We start from the raw sequence: 18,491 nt of genomic DNA, 5'->3' as shown, positions 1-18,491 counted from the left end.
AAAAAGAGGATCGTTAAGAATTTAAAATTTTAGAAAATTGAATGAATAGAGGACACTAGGTATGAGTCTGAAAGAACAGTATTTTGCTAGTTGCGTTTCGGAGAAAAGGCACTTATTTTTTCGGGGAAAATGCTTGATTTTTGTTTAGAAAAATACTAGAATTTTTATTTAGAAGAACATTAGTTGTTTTGGAGAAAAACAACTAGTTTTTTTTGAGAAAACTAGTGTATAAGATAAAAAACTAGTGTTTGGAGAAAAACACTTATTTTTTTGAAAAAAAAAACCTTTTTGTTTTAGAAAAACACTATTTTTTGCTGGAGACTAACACCTAAATGGTTTTCAAATTTTTTGCATCCCATCTTTTGGTTCGATAATAGACAGATTCTTGACGCGCACCCCTCAAACTTTTGCCTCCGACTTCCCCTCCGCAATCAGTGGCGCCGAGACGACGGCCTGGCGGCCGCCTGGAGGCCTCCATGGAGCCTCCAGCGTGTCCAGCGCGTAACGAGCCCGTCAAAGGGCCGCGCGCCTTGCGTCGCCTTGCGTCGCCTTGCGTCGCCTTGCCTACAGTCCGTACAGTCCCCGCCAAAAGCCCCCCGCCCGGCCGGACATCAACCGGAAGTGATCACCCTCCTCTGCCGGAGATCACAAACCTCCCGGAGGACGACGAGGAGGCGGGGGAGGGGGACCCCGGTCATCAAAGGGGCGGGGTGCGGTCCATTCGGTAGCTAAGCCGCCTGCCTGGCGGTGCCCGGCAGTGCCTGCCCTGGAGGCTGAGGCCGGCCGGTCGCTGCAGGCTGGTGCACTGCAGGCTGGAGGCGGGGCGCTGGCGCTGCTGCGCGCTGCGCCTCGGAGCGCCGCCCGATCAGGCTTTAGTTATTACTCAATCAACGCGCTGCATGCCGTGCGGCCGGAGGCTCGGCCTGCCCGGCCAGAGGCGCCCCGGGTGCCTCGTCAAACACCTCGGACACGCAGCGCAGCGCCCCGGGCAGCACCGGAGCAGGGGAAACAAGAGGAAAAATGTGCGCCCAGGCAGTCGATAAATCCGTCTACGGGAGAACAATGCAAATGATTTGACTGGTGCGGCATGTGATAAGTACAGCAAACCCAACGCGGAGAATAGCTGACGTTTTAAATTTTATCCTAACACATTTTTAATGGGGGCCTTGTGCCCGTTGTGGCCGTTTTACCGCTTGAACACTGTACCCCACTTGGAACTTGGGGTGTCTCAAAGCCCTGCCTTTTCGGATCGTGTGGCGCTCGGAGACCTACTTTGGAGAGGTACGAGTCTCGTACGACGAGGTGCATTCCAGCGCGCTCCGCGTCTCGTGGAGGTGCCAGCCTTTTCTATCAACCATTTCCATCTCATCTGATCGGACCGCGTGTGCCCCACCGCGATGGTCACACAGTGGGTCATCCGGACGGAAGAATCGGTTTGATTGGTAGTGACGTGCCGTAACCCCGCCCCCTCGCCGTGGCTCCCGTTAGGAATGCCCGAGACGGGCTTTTCCTAGAGAGCGCGTGTCACAGTGACGGCACTTCGATGTGAATATGACTGTTTTTAAGCTGAAATTCCGGCACCTCTCCTCCTCACAATCGGCGGTCTACCAGCCCACGCTATCGCCGTGGCATTTTTGTCCTCTTTATTTTCATTTGAGAAAGCGGTTTTTAATATTTTCCCTCTCGGCGTGTTATTGTGGCGGCGACAACGGGGGGCGCGCGCGCCACGCAAAGTCACATGTGACGTGTGTCAAATCCCCCCGCCCCCCGATGGGAGCGCTTCCCGGCGGTGTTTGGAACGCCCCGCCCCGCCCCGTGCAAAAAAAAATGACGCAAAGCGTGTGGCGGAGGGGGAAAAGGGGTCGAGGACGGAGGATTTCACGCGTAACACGGGGAGAATCAAAACATTTGGCCGAATGTGATTTCCCCGCGAATGCGGTGTGTGTGTGTGTGTGTGTGTGTGTGTGTGTGTGTGTGTGTGTGTGTGTGTGTGTGTGTGTGTGGTGCGTGTGTGCGCGTGTGTGTGTGTGTGTGTGTGTGGTGTGTGTGTGTGTGTGTGTGTGTGTGTGTGTGTGCGTGCGTGCGCGCGCGCGTGTGTGAGAGAGAGAGTGTGTAAGGACGACAAGGGGATGAAGCGGGCTGCGTGAGAAAGGCTCGACCGTTCGGACAGCAGGCCAGGGCAGTGTACCTACCGGGAACCGCCATGACTAAGGCCAATCACCAGAGGAGGCGGAGGATCTTCTCCGCATGCCGGTGTCAGGTGATGAGATTACCCGCTACCCTCGGTAAAATGGTCCCGGGCGCGTTCTACTCCCCGGTTCAACGGTCCCGGGATTATCTTACCCCCGGGTAGAACGGTCACGGGCAAATGTTTTTGGGTTGCCTAGCCACAAATTTGATGCATGGCAAACGTCAGGCGCGTCCGTGATTTTGACTGCCTCCACCGTTCTTCTGGCCCACTGTGCGTCATCACACTGGGAAATGTCGGCGAGTCCCGCCAAAGGCAGGCAAAGCGGGCAAAGGGCACAGCCCGGCGCAGCCAGCGCCATATCGGAAGCTGTCACCGCGGCAAGCGCGGCCAGGGCGGCCAGGGCCGGCCCGGATCGTGCCGAAGAGAAATTCAGGCAATAATGGAGACAGCGCCGCATCCGACTGGAGGACGCCGAGGACGCCCACGAGAGGGAAGGGGTGCTTCTTGACGTCCTCGATGACGTGGGCGCCCCCCGAACTTGCTGTCGCACGCCGCGCGCCCCTCTCCCCTCCGCACAGTGGGCCAGACCGGTGGAGGCGGTCAAAATCATGGACGCGTTTCCAGCTCCAGAGTCGCTAAATGGGACTTGAACCGAGCGTGTGACCCCACCAATGGATTGCTCTCCGAACGAGGAGTCCATTGGTGGGGTCAAACTTTTGGTTCGAGTCCTGTTTAGCGACCCTGGAGCTCAAAACGCGTCTAGCGTTTTGGCCGCCTGCACCGGTAGTCAGCGCGACCTGGTCACTGAAAATGAAAAATGCATGCCTTCGCCGATATTCGAAACCGCGACGCCATTATCTCGGCCGGTCGTTTCTTTATTTCCGGTTCTGTTTTCGCAAACAAATAAGATACAGTGGCGCGGCCGGGATGATGGTAATGCCCCCGCGGCGGCGCTGTCGCTCGCCGGAATCGATGACGCGTTTCTTGTTTGCAGCAGCGCTCGCGTTGAAATCTCCGAAGCAGGCCGCCGTCGTCGGTAGGGGGCAGCACGGTGCGGTACGCGGCGGCCCCGAACACCGAAACGACTCCAGGAAAACATGTCGATAAATGATGTGGTTAGCAACATTCCTCTCATCACGAAAGGTGAGGAATGGCAGGGAAGCCCCGGCCCGCCCCGCCCCTCGCACCTCGCCCAGGTAAACTAATGACCAGGTAACGCAAGCCGAATCACGCCAGCGACCCGGACGGCCCGGCCGGCCCGGTCCACACTTGTGCGGCCTCTCTGTTGACGACGGCATTCCGGGGAGCGCGTTCGAAGAGCCGAAAAGCCGCTCTTTTTTCGACCGGCAGTGACCGGCAAGGCCGGGCAGGGAGGGCGGCGAGGGCAGGCCGGGGCTTCCCGCTGGAATGCGCGCCACCCGCACGCAGATTCCGCACTTTGGGAGTGCTGTTCAAATGGAGATTCTTTCCACCCGAAACAACAGCCAGAAACACTCCCCCCCCCAAAAAAAAAAAAAAATTCTTGTTTCGGTGGAAATCAGTTGCGTCCCTCCGACGACACTCCCCGTATTTACACTGCCTTCATTGAGAGCGCGGCAGCGTCCCGCAACAACAGCGGACTGGTGCCGAGAGTCGTCCTGTCTCTCTCGCGCCCGTACGGGTCGCCCCACGAGTGCGAGAGGGACAGAGCGACGGAAACGACTCTCGGATTCAGTCTGCAGCGACAACGGCGACGACAAGACGGCCGCGGAGCAAGGCGCGGAGATCGCTGGGATTGCGTCCTTTCCTTTCAGCATTCCGCCCCGCAGAAAGTCGCTTGATAAAAACCCGCACATTTCCCCGCTTTGTTAACGCGACCCTGGCGGCCCCGCCCCGCCCCTCCCCGGGTGCGCTTACGCCCGGCAACATCTCCGGGGACGACCCCGCCGCCCCGCCCCGCCCCGCCCCGCCCGCCGCAAGCTTACCCCCGGCGTCCTTGGCGGACGCTTTATATTCGCCTCTGGAAAAGATTAGGCCTGGAGACCCACTTCTTGGCGTACTGCTTCACCTTGGCGCGCCTTTCGGGCACACTGGTGGCACGCCCCCGCACGCCCCTCCGAAATGGCGCTCTCCAAGACGGCGGCCGCGCTGCCAAGCCGAGTCGAAACCGCGCGAAGAATTACCTCCATTCCCCTCATCGCGGCACCGCCCGCCCCCGCCCCGCCCGCCCCGCCGGCCGCTGAGTCACCCCGCTAATCCAATGAGCCCCTAACTTGCTGCGCTCACAATGCTCGCGCCCCGCCACGCCCCGCACGGCCTAATGTGCCGGAGTGATTCGGAACACTCCGTCTCTCTCGCACTCGCGGCGCGCCCCGCCGCGGTGCGACGCAGATGGAGCGACTGAGTGAGACTAGCGCGCCGCGCCTCACCGGAGTTGGACTTGTTAATTTGCGGGGAGTGCGCAAATGAATTGGTGCAGCAGCCTTCCACTAACCAGGCGAACCAGTGGAACGCAGTGGAGGCAGGCGAGCCGCGCAGGAAGAGGCCAAACAGCGTACGGTTCGGCGTACTCCGTCTCTCTCGCACGCCCAGCCCCGCGGGACGCAACCGCGAGCCCGCGAGGAGTGCGAGAGAGAGAGAGAGAGAGAGAGAGAGAGAGAGAGAGAGAGAGAGAGGAGAGAGAGAGAGAGACGGTCCGCAGGGATTTACAATTTCAATTCGCGCTCATTAGGCCATCAGTGATTTGGATGCAAATGTAGAAATGACGTCGTCTTGATGAGACGGCACACGCGAGACGCGAAAGGGGTGGCCAGGCGTCGTCCTCCCTCGGTGACGGCCTCGACGGGGTCCTCCCTCGGCGACGGCCTCGACGGGGTCCTCCCTCGGTGACGGCCTCGACGGGGTCCTCGGCCAGGTGGGGGAGGACAGAGTCACCGCGGTCCGCGAGTGAAAAAGACGGAAAGCCGCTCAGCCTTGTTTCGCCGCGTGAATATTCATAAAAGGGGCGGGCAAAACAAATTTAGGCAAAGCGACTCGGAAAACAAGACGGGAAATGCCGCGCCAGGTCGACGAAGGTCCTCATCAAAATCGAGGAAGTGGCGGTAGTGCGGAGTTTGACAAAGTGTAGGGTGGACCAGCCATGCCCAATAGACTTTGTAGCACTTTTTGCCTGCTTGTAAGCTTGTTAACGGCGGGTTTGACAGTCGCCTCGCTCGGACCGACCCACCACCACACGCTACCAGCGAATGCAGTGCCATTCGGACCAAAGTGGCGTGTGGCCGTCCCCTTGACCACCACTCCACTGTGCACTCCGAGTTCCGTAATAACATTTCCCAGAACGCTCCCATTCGTCGCCAAGTAACGCGAGGGACTCTTCCGGATGGCAGACGCACCGTCATCCGGGATCGCCTCTGCTGATCGAGATATCGAAGTCGACGTGCGGGAAGGGCGGCGGTACACTGGCTGGGACGGGCCGCTTGTCCCCAGAGCCGCGCGACCCGCGCGAGGCGCCGGATAATTTGAATCCAATAGCCGAAACAACCAAAACATTATTGTATTTGCGAAACGCGCGCGCGGCGGAGCGGCACACACACACGCACACACACACGCACATGAGGGGGAGCTTGGCGGTGGATGGAAGTCGCGTTGGGGCCGCAGAATGACGTCATTGCCCACCCAGTACCTCCCTCAGCCACACACACACACACCCACACACACGCACACACACACTGGCGCACACATTGAGACACCCCAACAAGAGCCGTCGTTTCGTATGCATATTGCGGCGTCGAAAACTCGCGCGCTGAATCGGGGGTTGAACGTATTGCGGGATTGCGGGATGGAGGACGAGAGCCGACGAGTCCGACAGGGCCGGCAGGGCCGGCAGGGCCGGCAGGTGGGTGTCGCAGTGTCGCGGCCATCTGCCCGCGTCCTGCGTATACGCCTGCCTCGGCGACACCAATTAGTTGCCATTGTCGGCCCGTTCGGCCAGCACCAGTGTGGGTACACACACAAACACACAGACACGCCCGCGAGCGCTCTGCTGGGTCGACTGACTGGACCGCGGCGGTATACGCCCCCGCCGCCATCTACCCACCCCGCGCCGCCACCGCCCCCGCGACCCGCCCCCGACACCCGCCCCCGGCGCCTACGCCATCTGCCCATCTCGGGCTAGAGTGCAACGTTACTGATTCACTTCGAAAAAAAAAAGATTGGGGACAAAAAAAACAAAGTAAATAGAAATAAAAAGAAGGAATTTTGAAAAAAAAAAATTCTGGGAGCTATGCTTTTATGGATTTGGGGCAGCGGAGGTTGAATCAGACTACTCACCAAATTCCCGAGAAGTGGCATAAAGCCTACTTTTGAACCGAAAAAAAAATGGCAATAATAATCGAAAATGAGTACACAAAGTAGCAATGTCTATATTACTAGAAGACACAAAGCATCAAAGGAACTGTGTATCCAGGATCTTTCACGCAGATATTCGCTGTACGGCCGGTCCGCTCGGCCGTGCCCCGCTGCCGCTGACGTCCTGCCCGCCCTCGTCCACACGCCCACGCGTCTCCAACACGCCCCGCCTTGGCCCCGCCACTCTCTCGTCTATGTCGTGCCCCGCGGCGGGGACGTCCGTCCGGACGGTCCGGGGCGGTCCGGGACGCCGAGGCAGGGTCGGTCCAGTCAGCAACCACCTGGCCGCCGCCTCCAGCGCCGCCGCCGCCACCACCGCCGCCGCCGCCGCCACCGCCCACGGCGACGCTACTTACGGCCTCGCCCACGGCCTCCGCCCCCCGACGTCGCGATCCCCGTTATGCCGGCCATGCTGGCGCTAGCTGGCGCTGGCAGTGTGACGACGTGACGACCCCCGAGCCGTCAAACTGTCAAAGAGCCGCCGTGACTCGCCGGCACACTGCCATGAGAAATCCGGCAGTATGAAAAATACAGCAAGCAGACGAACCCAGCGAGCTTTCGTAACAGAGAGAGAGAGAGAGAGAGAGAGAGAGAGAGAGAGAGAGAGAGAGAGAGAGAGAGAGAGAGAGGGAGAGAGAGCGACGCCCAAAGCGGGCCGCTGCATTTTTCATAACGGTCCGCGCCGCCACGCGCCACCGCGCTTCGTCCCGGCTGACAAATCACGTGGGGGAAAAGGAAGGGGGTGCAAGCTCACACTTGATGATGAGCCGGACAACAAGTTTCATTAGCAAAGGCACAATGCGACAGGTATTAATTGCTGGCGGTGCCGCGCCGCGCTGCCCCCCTGGGGCCTCGTCGCGGACAGCGCGCCGCGCATTAGGAAAAGGGCTTTAAAGGGTTAAGCCCAGCGTATGGCTTTATCATCATTATTTGGCGAGCCCGAATCTGCTGCTGCTGCGAGCACACCGACTTTTTTTTTCGAGTTTCAATTTTTATTTTCGCGCCGCCGCCGCGCTGTCGTGCCGTTCACTTCGACCCACTTTGCGCGACTGTACGCATAATTCCACCGCCGCCTTCGCAGCTTCGCGGCCATCGCTATGGATGAGGCTGTCGTCGCATTCCGCGCGCCTCGGCGTCTCCCGCGGCGCTAGCCACGCCAGCAATGCCAGCCAGGCAGACAGTCGGTGTTCAAACCGCGAATTAATCTTTTTCCTCGGGCGGTTTCTCGCATCGGGCCGCGGCCCCGAGCGAGCGAGCGAGCGAGCGATGTCACGCGTGTATGACACGGCCGAGTGCGTGGGCCCGTGGGCTCGCTCGGCCCGTTCGGCCAACGTGACATTCGTCTTGGTCCGCCGGGATATCTGATCTCGTGCGCGGTGTATAAGGTCAGAGGACGGGGCCGGTACGAGGGGCCGTCCTTCAATCGGGGTCAGGTGGATTATTCCGGAGGGACCATTCGTTTGCCCCGTAGATGCGAGAGACGCACAGCGAGGAACCACTGGCCATCCCGGCCCAGAAAACAGCCCGACTGTGTCAAAGCATCACAAACAAGACAGTTCATCATGGTAATTTCTTTATTGACTGAAGAGAACCGAAATCTCGACTGGGTTCACCACCACGGCGATGGGCGGCGGGGCGGTCAGTGTCCCTTCTTGCCCTGCTTGCTGGTGCTGGGCTGGCCGCCGGAGTGCGGCTGGCCGGTGCGCTGGGGGGAGCTCTGGCGGGCGTTCTTGCCCAGGGCGAGGTAGCTGGAGGTCTTGTGGCCCGTGGCGGCGTCGACGGTGTAGTCGACCTGCTGGCCGCCGGCGACCTTGATGGTGCGACGCATGGTGGGGCTGCCGGGCCGCCGGTACCAGCCACCGTCGTTGCCCGACCGCTTCACCAGCACGTGCGCGACCTGCCCCTCCTCGGCGGACACCAGCAGCGCGGCCTGGACATGGACATGGACATGGTAGGCTAGGCCGGGCACCGGGGGCTCGACCGGGGGACACCGAGAGGCACACCGGTGGCCGTTCGAAACTAGGAACGTGTCCGCCACCGTAAACGGCTCCTGGCTGCGCCGACAAATTATTAAAATGGACATTTCCTCCATAATACGAGAAGAAATTCTAAAAATTATCTACAAGATATAGAATGAGTTTCCGGAGGAAAGCTACTTAGTCTGCTGCACCGCCACAATAGTACAGAGAAACTTCACCACCGGAGAAATCTTTAGCAGAATACAGAGAATCTTCACCATGAGGCTTAATTTAGAGAGTGCCATGTATCGCACACTTCACCTGTTGCATCCACCAACAGTACGAGTGACACAGGTGCGTCAGCGAGTTTTTCCGGGCCAGCAAATAAAAAATATCCGCGTTTCACGCAGCCATGTCTTTTCAACAGTGTAGGTAACTTGCCAGCTGGCAAATGAAGAAGGTCGTACTCACCGCCAGGCAGAGGCCTGCAAAAGCGAAGATAGTCAGCTGTTTGGAGAACATGGTGGAATGATTTTGTGGCACTGAAGCTCCCGTCGGTGCTTATATAGGACAATTCGGTGGCGACGGCTCACGACTTTTTACAAAATCGTGCACCAAAAACAGGATTTTATTGTTCTGGGAACACTACTACTGCGGTTAAAGTTCCTAATAGCTGTGTCACGCGTATCGGGACCTCCGTGCTCGAGAAATAACTGTTCTTGTCGTCGCGGGTGGTGCAAATACGGGGAATGTGACATGAAACCACCAAAGTCAGGAGAATTAGCCTTGGGCTCGGATTTTGACAGTATTAAAACAATGTATTCCTCACGTTTTTAAACTGACTCTGTCCAAGTGGTGACGCAGTAGCGAACCAAAAAGAAGCAGGCGTCCAAGGCTTAATAAATATAAAGGTCAATTACAAAAATTTCAAAAGTTTCAGTAAAACTCCGACATGAAATTTTAATCTCACAGTTGGGACTTTTAGTTTAGGTTTATATTAGTTTATTTTTATTAGTTTAGGTTTAGGTTCATTTAGTGCTGCTCCCCGTCAGCACGGGGCCCCGCGACAAGTGAGGAGGAAACCGAAAGTGGCGGCAAGGCACAATGCCTGGGCAAAGAAAGGGTGCGGGGCGGGGCGGGGCGGGGAGTGACCGTGAAAGGTTCCCGTCAAGTGGCTGGACCACCAAGCAGGCGGAGAGCAAAGGCGGGGACAAAAGCCCATCACGGGGATGCTTTTACAAAACGGCAGGCGCCGACATCGCGATGACTGTATCGCGAACATGAAGGCCCCACAACGCCCCGCCACGCCACACTCTCTACTCCACACGCTTCATTTCGGCGAATTTCGAGCCTTGATCCCGGTGACGCGCTCACTCACTCCGGATCGACACGGGGTGCACGGTTTCGCACAGCGCGGCTGGGTCCTCGTGCCGCGCCGTGCCGTGCCGTGCCGCGCCGCCCCGACCGAATCCATCAGGCCTGAAAAGTGCCACGGGGGAGGCGGGGTGGGTGATAATGGCCACAGAAAGTGGAGGGCAGGGCGGCAGGGCGCGGCAGGGCGCGGCAGGGCGGGCGGGGTTGTGACAGGGACAGCAGTCACCCCCGCCAGGGCTGGCGGCCGGCCGGCCCGAGGGCTGCTGCCTGCTGGCTGCCTGCCTGTGTCCAGGGACGTCATCTCTCATTACCAAGGAGTGCAACACGCAGGGAGGGACACTGCTGCCACCGCCTACAGTGTGCCACCGCGCCGACATTTCGCAGAGAAAGAAGAACGCTTGGAGAAATAGTCTCTCTCTTTCTCTCTCTCTCTCTCTCTCTCTCTCTCTCTCTCTCTCTCTCTCTCTCTCTCTCTCTCTCTCTCTCTCTCTCTCTCTCTCTCTCTCTCTGCTGCGATTATAATTTCGTCACGCCGCGATTTGAACACTAGCTAGGTCCTTTTGCACCCGGCGTGCCCCGGCCAAAATAGGAAAGGACAAGAAAACACGAAAAATAAGGGCGAAGAGAGGTTTTAATCGAAAGGAAAAGGGAAGCAATCGCGAAATGCAGCAGGTCGCAGTGATGCACTGCTGCGCAGCTTTCGGCCACTCTTGTTGTGCTTTTCGGGGCGGGGGGTGGAGGGCGCCGTAGGACTTGTCAAAATTGGAGTGGAGTAGCAGAAGACGCAAAAGGGGAGCGGCCCTGGGGCGGCGCGGCGGGGGCATGGCTCGGCCCTGGCCAGCCCGTCGGAGGGGCCCGGCCCGTCGGGGTAGGGGACAGCTGCCACCAGAGCGGCCTTTTTCCACGATTGCCTTTTCGAAACGCTATTAAGCATTGACAACGCCGTCAAGTCCCCTATGAGGGGAAAACGGCCCCCGACAGCGAGACCACCCCGCCCCGCCCCGCCCCGCCCCGCCCCGCCACTCGGCGCTCATGAAATTTCAAACTGCACCCGACACCGCCGCCACCACACCGTACTACCGTGCCTCGCGTCCAGTACGGGGAATTTCCAGTGCACTTGTCGGGTCGGTTGAACAGGACAGGGAAAGCACATCACCCTTGCCAAACACGGAGGCGAGGAGCACGCTGAGCTGCGGGAGGAGGAGGGGGAGAGGGGGGAAGGGGAGGGGAGGGGGAGTACGCAATGGATAATGTCACTGGGTGCTCCCAGTCAGTTTGACAAGCTTTCCCTCTTAGGCAGTATTAAATTCCCGGGGGGTGCGACCTGGCCTGGCTGGCTGGCCGGCTGGCCGGCAGCAGTGACGCGCTGTCATAGGGGCGGCCCGGCCGGGGTGGCGGGTCACCGCGTCAAACAGCACCGCCTCGGCGACACTGCGGGTCGCTTCCGAGCCGCGCTCGCTCCGTCTCTCTCGCACTCGCGGGGCGCGCCGCAGGCACCGCAGGAGTGCGAGAGAGACGGAGCGACGCAGCCTGGCGGCACACTGTGCGACTGAGGGGTCGACGCGACGGCAGAGGACATCTCCGCGTCTCGCCTAGATATTTGTCTGAGCATTTTTACGACCGGGGCCCGTACCGGCCTGGCCCCTCCGCGCCGAGTCTGACGACAGTGTAAAATTTTATTCCGAGCTGCAAAACGTGTAGATTTGCATTGGGGGCCGACGGCGATGGCTAGTCGATGCCGTCCGCGTGCTTTACGGCAAAGTGAATAATAAAAGAAAGATTCTCTCGCCTTGGCTCCGATAATTGTCCCCCCTCCAGCCGGCCGGCCGGACGGCACCGTAAAACCCTTCCGATTCTCGTTGCGATTCGTTCCGATTTCATCAGCAGATACCGGCGGCGCCGCGACCAACGCGACGCGCAAACCCGAATTATGGGCCACTTTTGTCCGCGCCATTAACGGCGAGGGGCGCGTTCCAAAAACACGCGGAGTTCGCGCGCCGCGCGAAAACGGCCGGCTAAGGCCGAGCGGCGGCCTCAGGGTGAGGGTGAGGCTAAAGCATGGTAGTACCATCTTCTAAAAGGAAATTTAAAAGAAAGTTGGCCTTTTTGACATACGTAGCGAAATTTTTACCGTCGGATCTGTTGTTGGACGGACAGACAGCCTGCGAGGGTAGGCCACCCGCTCGCACAGGTGCGGAACCACTGCCTACCTCGCAGGCGCGCTCCGTCACTCGCTCTCGTCTCTCTCTCTCTCTCTCTCTCTCTCTCTCTCTCTCTCTCTCTCTCTCTCTCTCTCTCTCTCTCTCTCTCTCTCTCTCTCTCTCACTCTCTCTCTCTGTCCCTCCTCTCTCTCTGTCCCTCTCTCTCCACAGTGTGGTGCCGCATTGAATGCCTTCAAACGCCTCATCATGAAAACCCCATAACTTCCGGTGTGGCGTCGCTGCAGCGCGCATTCGGCCAGGCGGCACTATTCGCCGCGGCTGCGAAATGAGAATGGAGGTGCGAAGCGGACTGCCTCCGCCGCCGCGCGCCCTCGCTCTGTCTCTCTCGCACCGCCACGGGACGCGCCGTGAGTGCGAGAGAGACAGAGCGAGAGCATGGCGACGCGTAAAACTTTCATCGGCCGCGTTGTAATTCCCTGCGCCCTGTTTGCGCGTTCCGCGCTTTACGCCGCGAGACACGCGCCGGGTTTAGGGTTTGTTCCTATTTTTTTAGTACCCAGAAAAACCATGAATCTTTAATCGCCTGGGGGGCCTTTTATAAACGTGAGCAAAACGCGGGGGTTAGGGTGCAGTTGCTGTTTATCGCGGTTTCTGGGGTTTTAGGGTTTGGGGCAGGATGGGGTTTTCTCTTACCCCGCGTGGCCACCAGCAGCACCAGTATATACCTGCGGGCATGAACATCAAACAATGAAAAGTCAAATCTTTTAAATTTGGTGAGTCTTTTTTAACCTTCTTGAATTTTTTTGTCTGGTTTCTGTTGCATTATGGCCGGGGATCCTTGTTGATTCGCCTATCGAACACCGGACTGACGTTTCGAACACGCCAAGAAGAAAGTACGCCAAATTAGCCCCCACTCTCTCTCTTCCCCCCCCCCCTCTCTCTCTCGTTTCTTTTACCGCTTTTTGTGCGTAACTAGTTCCGCGCTAAGCACGGCGATGCCTCTTCGGGCTAATCTGCGGCAACACGGCCCTAAGTGCGACGCCTGGCCGCGCCTGGGCGCCGACTTACGCGGGTCCGCCCTCGGCAGGGCTCGGCAGGGCGCGGCAGGGCGCGGCAGGGCGCGGCAGGGCGCGGCAGGGCGCGGCAGGGCGCGGCAGGGCGCGGCAGGGCGCGGCAGGGCGCGGCAGGGGCGGCAGGGCGCGGCAGGGCGCGGCAGGGCGCGGCAGGGCGCGGCAGGCGCGGCAGGGCGCGGCAGGCGCGCAGGCGCGGCAGGGCGCGGCAGGGCGCGGCAGGGCGCGGCAGGGCGCGGCAGGGCGCGGCAGGGCGCGGCAGGGCGCGGCAGGCGCGCAGGGCGCGGCAGGGCGCGGCAGGGCGCGGCAGGGCGCAGGGCGCGGCAGGGCGCGGCAGGGCGCCGGCAGGGCGCGGCAGGGCGCGGCAGGGCGCGGCAGGGCGCGGCAGGGCGCGGCAGGGCGCGGCAGGCCTCGGCCCGCCGACAGAGACAGAGACGGAGCGGCCGCGTGGCCCAGACAGAGAAGGGGCGGGAAGACTGAAGGAGCCACATAAGGAGAAATAGGCCGTGCTGTTGCCAAAGGTACGTAGAAGGGCGCCCGGTGGCGCGCTCGTCCCGAACGGCGCTTTCTTCGTCGCTCCGTCTCGCTCGCACTCCCGGGGCGTGCCGTGGAGGTGCGAGAGAGACGGAGCGACGCTGTGCGGAAGCGGCCGGCCGGGCCGGGCTGGAGATTAAGGGGTGGGTGTGTCGGAACAAATCAGAAAGAGGCTCCCATCAGGCGGGGCGGGGCGGGGCGGGGCGGGGCGGGGCGGGGCGGGCACGCGTCGGTCGGTAGCGCCTACCGGCTGCCGCTCCGCGCCACGTCGTCCACCGTGCATATCACCTAGACCACCCCGCCCCGCCCCGCCCCGCCCCGCCCCGCCCCGAGTTATTGGCCAAGTTGCGGACAAGACCTGGGTGCTAGCCGGGCGCTTAAGGAGCCGTCGGATCCGCGGTGCCGGTCTCAGGTTTTAGGGCTCTGTATCCATCCCGCGGAAACGGCCAGGCGCCGGGCACGCCTCCAGGAACGCCTCCGGGAACGCCTCCGGGAACGCCTCCGGGAACGCCTCCAGGAACGCCTCCGGGAACGCCTCCAGGAACGCCTCCGGGAACGCCTCCGGGAACGCCTCCGGGAACGCCTCCGGGAACGCCTCCGGGAACGCCTCCGGGAACGCCTCCGGGAACGCCTCCGGGAACGCCCAGCCCGGGGAATAAAACTTGCCAACTAATTGAACATGTTCGCGGGACGCCTGCCGGCGGAGAGGGAAGGGTTATTACCCCCGGGATGGCCGAGGAGGCAATTAAAAGCGTGAGGCTTGATAGATTTGCCGGAGCAGACGACGCAAAGTGCAGTGGGCCAGAAGACCGGTGGAGATGGGCAAAATCCCGGACCCGTTTTGAGCTCCAGAGTCGCTAAATGGTACTCAAACCGAGCGTGTGACCCCAATGGATAGCTCTCTGAACGAGAAATCCATTGGTGGGGTCACACGTTCGGTTCGAGTTCTATTTAGCGACTCTGGAGCTCAAAACGCGTCCAGAATTTCGGCCGCCTCCACCTGTCTTCTAGCCGAGCCCACTGCGCGTGCCCACAAAACACGTGCGGCAAGGCGCAGGCCGCTGCTGGCAACGCGAGGCCACTAACTCCTCGCCCCGTCACGACAACAAACTTCACCCGAGTCCAATGCGGAATAAGGTGCCGAGCGAGGCGCGCGCGCTAAATGAAGACTATTCCGTAAAACCCTCAAAAGGGACGAAAACGGACAACCTGAGCGCGCCGTGCCTAATCGCAGGGCCGCAGGGTGCAGGGCCCTACAGTGTGGGGCCCTACAGCTGCTCGGCAGGTGGGATTACCAGTGTGGCAACTCCAAGGACTCGAAAGACGCGTCTCAATGCCCCACAAACAAAGGCCCTAATGCATATTGCCGGCTAGGGCGGCGACGCTCCCGGCTGCGAGTGCGAGAGAGACGGAGCGGCGGAGCGCTCCTACACCCGTCTCCTCTTTTGCATCTTTTCGAGCTGCGGAAGTTATTATTTCCTCGTCGCCTCCCTCTTTGGCCCGCTCGGCGCGGCTCGGCTCGGCTCGGCTCGGCTCGGCTCGGCTCGGCTCGGCTCGGCTCGGCTCGGCTCGGCTCGGCTCGGCTCGGCTCGGCTCGGCTCGGCTCGGCTCGGCTCGGACTTGGGCCCGGAGGCTCCAACAAAAGTCATTTCCGCTGATGTGTCTTACTGAAACACCTTGGCATTGTCACCGAGGAAATGAGCACTGTAATGCTGGCATCCCTGCTGGGAGAGGGGGGCGGTGGGGAGAGAGAGAGAGAGAGAGGGGGGGGGGGGGAAGGGGGCACTAAGAGTCATTGGTTTCGTACATTTAGCATGATTGCGGTAAAGCCCTCGCCACGAAGCAGACGACGGCGCAGCATCGGCACCGTCGAGACGCCGTCCCTCATCGGAGCAGCGGGCAGCGCAGCAGTTACGACTCTCTCCGAAATTCGTCGCTCTGTCTCTCTCGCACTCACGGGCGCCCCGTGTGGGTGCGAGAGAGAGAGAGCGCGACGACGCGGCGCGGCACAGGTAAGGAACGGCCGGCGGTTCAATAGCTGTGCGGAGGAAACTTTCCGCCGCTTCCTCCCGAAAAGTGACCACAGTGACAAACGGCGGAAGGGGGCGCCGCTCGCAGCATTGTCCGGAGAGAGAGAGAGAGGGGGGGGGGGGTCGGATGACAGGACCTTTCGCTGGACATTCGAGACCAACCTGTCTCTCTTTACGTTTCATCGGGTCCCTCTGCGATCCCGCCCCGCTGGCCGCGCTCTTGGCCTGGCCTTCCTTGGCCGCTTCGCCCCTGGCGCTCCACCTCCGGGAAATAGGAACCTTACTCCAGTATCATTGCCATTGATGCTTTTATTGGGCGGCTAAAAGCAGAAGGCCAGCGAAGGGCCGGCAAATTGGATCAGGTTGCCTACCGAAGGTTCGAACGGTGGCGACAACAACTAGTTCCCTGCCCTGGCACCTCCAGCTGCAGCACGTTCTGTCTCTCTCGTCAACGTGCGCTTTTCGGCCCCGGGTGCCGAACGCGGCCCCGTAACGAGCCGAAGATGAAGACGCGGCGCAGGGAGGGGCGACGGAAGGGCCCCGGGGCTCGACACGTAATCCCCCTTTTTGGGGGGGGTAACCGCGGGATTATCGAGCAAACCCCCGATTGTGGTTCGGTAATCCCAGTATTGACCGTTATTTAACGTGTTTCGACCATCGAAATCGTCTCTTTTATCGGCGTATGCCTATTCATTCGCGGCTCATCTGAGCGGGAACGTCTTGAGATTCAGTTAAGCGCAAAAGTTGTCAAGACACTCGAGGTTGCGTAAATGGTTTTCCTATCCTCTTGGTACATGCTATTTCACAATGTTACGAGTATTAACCTTCGTTTGTCAATTTCCAAATAATCGGTTTCTCCCGATTAATCGTTGATTTTCGATTAATCGTGTACGTTTTCGATTAGCGATTACCGAACTGCTAATCGACACCAATCGCGATTATTTTATTCATCGGCCGATTACGATTACAACCAATAATCGCCCAGGCCTACGCGGCGCAAGGAGCGGCCGACGGAGGGGCCGGCGGAGGGCCGCGGGGCTGGCAGACACGTGAATGCCCCCTTTGTGTCGCGGGGCCGCGCGGCGGGGCAGACCGCGGGGACAAGTCGAGCGAGACGACGCGACGACGGCGACCTGGCTGTCTGCGCGTCCGTCCGTCCGTCCGTCCGTCCGTCCGTCCGTCCGTCTTGCCTTTCCGGACCATCGAAGAGTGCTGTTTCCTCTCTGGCTTTCTGGCCGTGATGGCCAATGGATTCATTCGGTCGGCCTCGGGCTGGCTGGCTGGCTGGCTGGCTGGCTGGCTGGCTGGCGGCTGCTGGCTGGCTGGCTGGCTGGCTGGCTGGCTGGCTGGCTGGCTGCTGGCTGGCCGTGACATGTCCTCTGCCTCTCCTCCTCCTTCGCGAAGGCCGGCGCCGTTCGGGTGCAGCCCCCAGACGGGCGACGACGGCCAGGTCACGTCAGGATCTTTTAGCCAACACCGCGTGCCCCGATGCCTCGCATGGGCCGTTCGATCTAACCCTGTAGTACTGTGGTATCCCCGGTTTGGTACCAGACCTGGGCCCGACCTGAAGGGCTGGGTACCCGCCGTGCAGTGCGTACCCCCTGCGGCACTCCCAGACGCGGTGGGAACTTTGGCCTGGCCGCGGCGTGCAGAGCCAGTGCCTTGCAGTGCCTTGCAGTGCCTTCCAGTGCCTCCCAGCATTGCCTCCAGCGCCGCCTCGCCGGCCGGCGCCGCTTCATCGCTCCGGATAATGAATCACTTTACGGCGGGCCGCCGAGTCGTCGCCCCGTCTCTCTCGCACTCGGGGGAAGTCCCGCCAGGGTGCGAGAGAGACGGGTGGCGCCGCGACGACGAGGCTGAAAAGCGCCTTTCCTACCATTCGGCCTATTCGGCCTATCCGGGCTCTCCAAGCATTACACGATTGCCCTCTAAATCTCGGGGCTCCTTGTCTCGCTGGCGGAACGGCGCGGAGCAGCGCGGCACAGATGTCCCGAAGTGCTGACCGCAGCCTTCGCGGCGGGGGAGGGGTCCAATACCACCGCATCTAGCGGCGCCTTAGATTCATAGAGTGTGGTCGTCGTGCTGCTCCATTGTGGCAACCGCAACAACAACAGCAACAACAACAACGGCAACAAACAGCAGCAAGGAGCAGCCTTTGTCGTGTCAGTGGGCGGTGCATTGTGCGTCCCGCAGATCAACAACACCCTCGGGTAATTGGAGGAGCAGAGAAGCTAGCGCAGCCAGCAGACTGATTCCGAGAGTCTCTCTCTCTCTGGCACCTGTACGCCGGACGCCCCGCGAGTGCGAGAGAGACGGAGCGACGACTCTCGGAGTCAGTCTGCTACACGTACCGTGCTGGGGTTTGCCTCGGCTAGTTTTGGACCGGATCCTAAAGGGGCGGCCCTTCCCGCGCTAATTCCACCCTCACATAAAGATTTTCCGCGAAAAATGAAACTTGGGTCGGGGGTTCGAACCCACGACCTTCAACTTCGCAGTGCGACGTCTCTAACCACGCGGCCACCGAGACGGACCCGGAAGCGCGTGCTAAAAGCGCGGCGGTCAGTGAAAGGCGACCCCCGCCGAGCGAAAGTGAATCCGCGGCGTCACGTGCGGCAGGCTGGTGGTTCCGAACGGCGTCGTCTGTCTCTCTCGCACTCAAGGGGCGGCCCGTGGGGGAGCGAGAGAGACAGAGCGACTCGGAGGCAGCCGCGACGTGACGGGGCTGACGGGGCGCGCGCTTCGGCCGTCGCGGCGCTCCGTCTGAATCACATCAGGCCTCGGCTCGG

At 60.5% G+C, this 18,491-nt stretch overlaps 1 protein-coding gene across 1 annotated transcript; it reads right to left on the bottom strand.

The window, feature by feature from the left end:
• Window positions 1-8,133: 8,133 nt before the first annotated feature.
• On the bottom strand, window positions 8,134-9,150 carry LOC117640120. Its single transcript, XM_034376382.1, has 2 exons — window positions 9,007-9,150; window positions 8,134-8,507 (listed from the first exon to the last, which is right to left on the bottom strand). Exons 1-2 carry the CDS (start codon window positions 9,055-9,057, stop codon window positions 8,217-8,219), a joined length of 342 nt encoding a protein of 113 aa, XP_034232273.1. The 5' UTR covers window positions 9,058-9,150; the 3' UTR covers window positions 8,134-8,216.
• Between the last annotated feature and the right edge of the window lie 9,341 nt (window positions 9,151-18,491).

The sequence above is a fragment of the Thrips palmi genome, unplaced genomic scaffold, assembly GCF_012932325.1.
Source record: "Thrips palmi isolate BJ-2018 unplaced genomic scaffold, TpBJ-2018v1 HiC_scaffold_12, whole genome shotgun sequence".
NCBI lineage: Eukaryota > Metazoa > Arthropoda > Insecta > Thysanoptera > Thripidae > Thrips > Thrips palmi.
The sequence above is the reverse complement of the archived record's forward strand: the minus strand, read 5'-3'. Positions and strand labels throughout refer to the sequence as shown.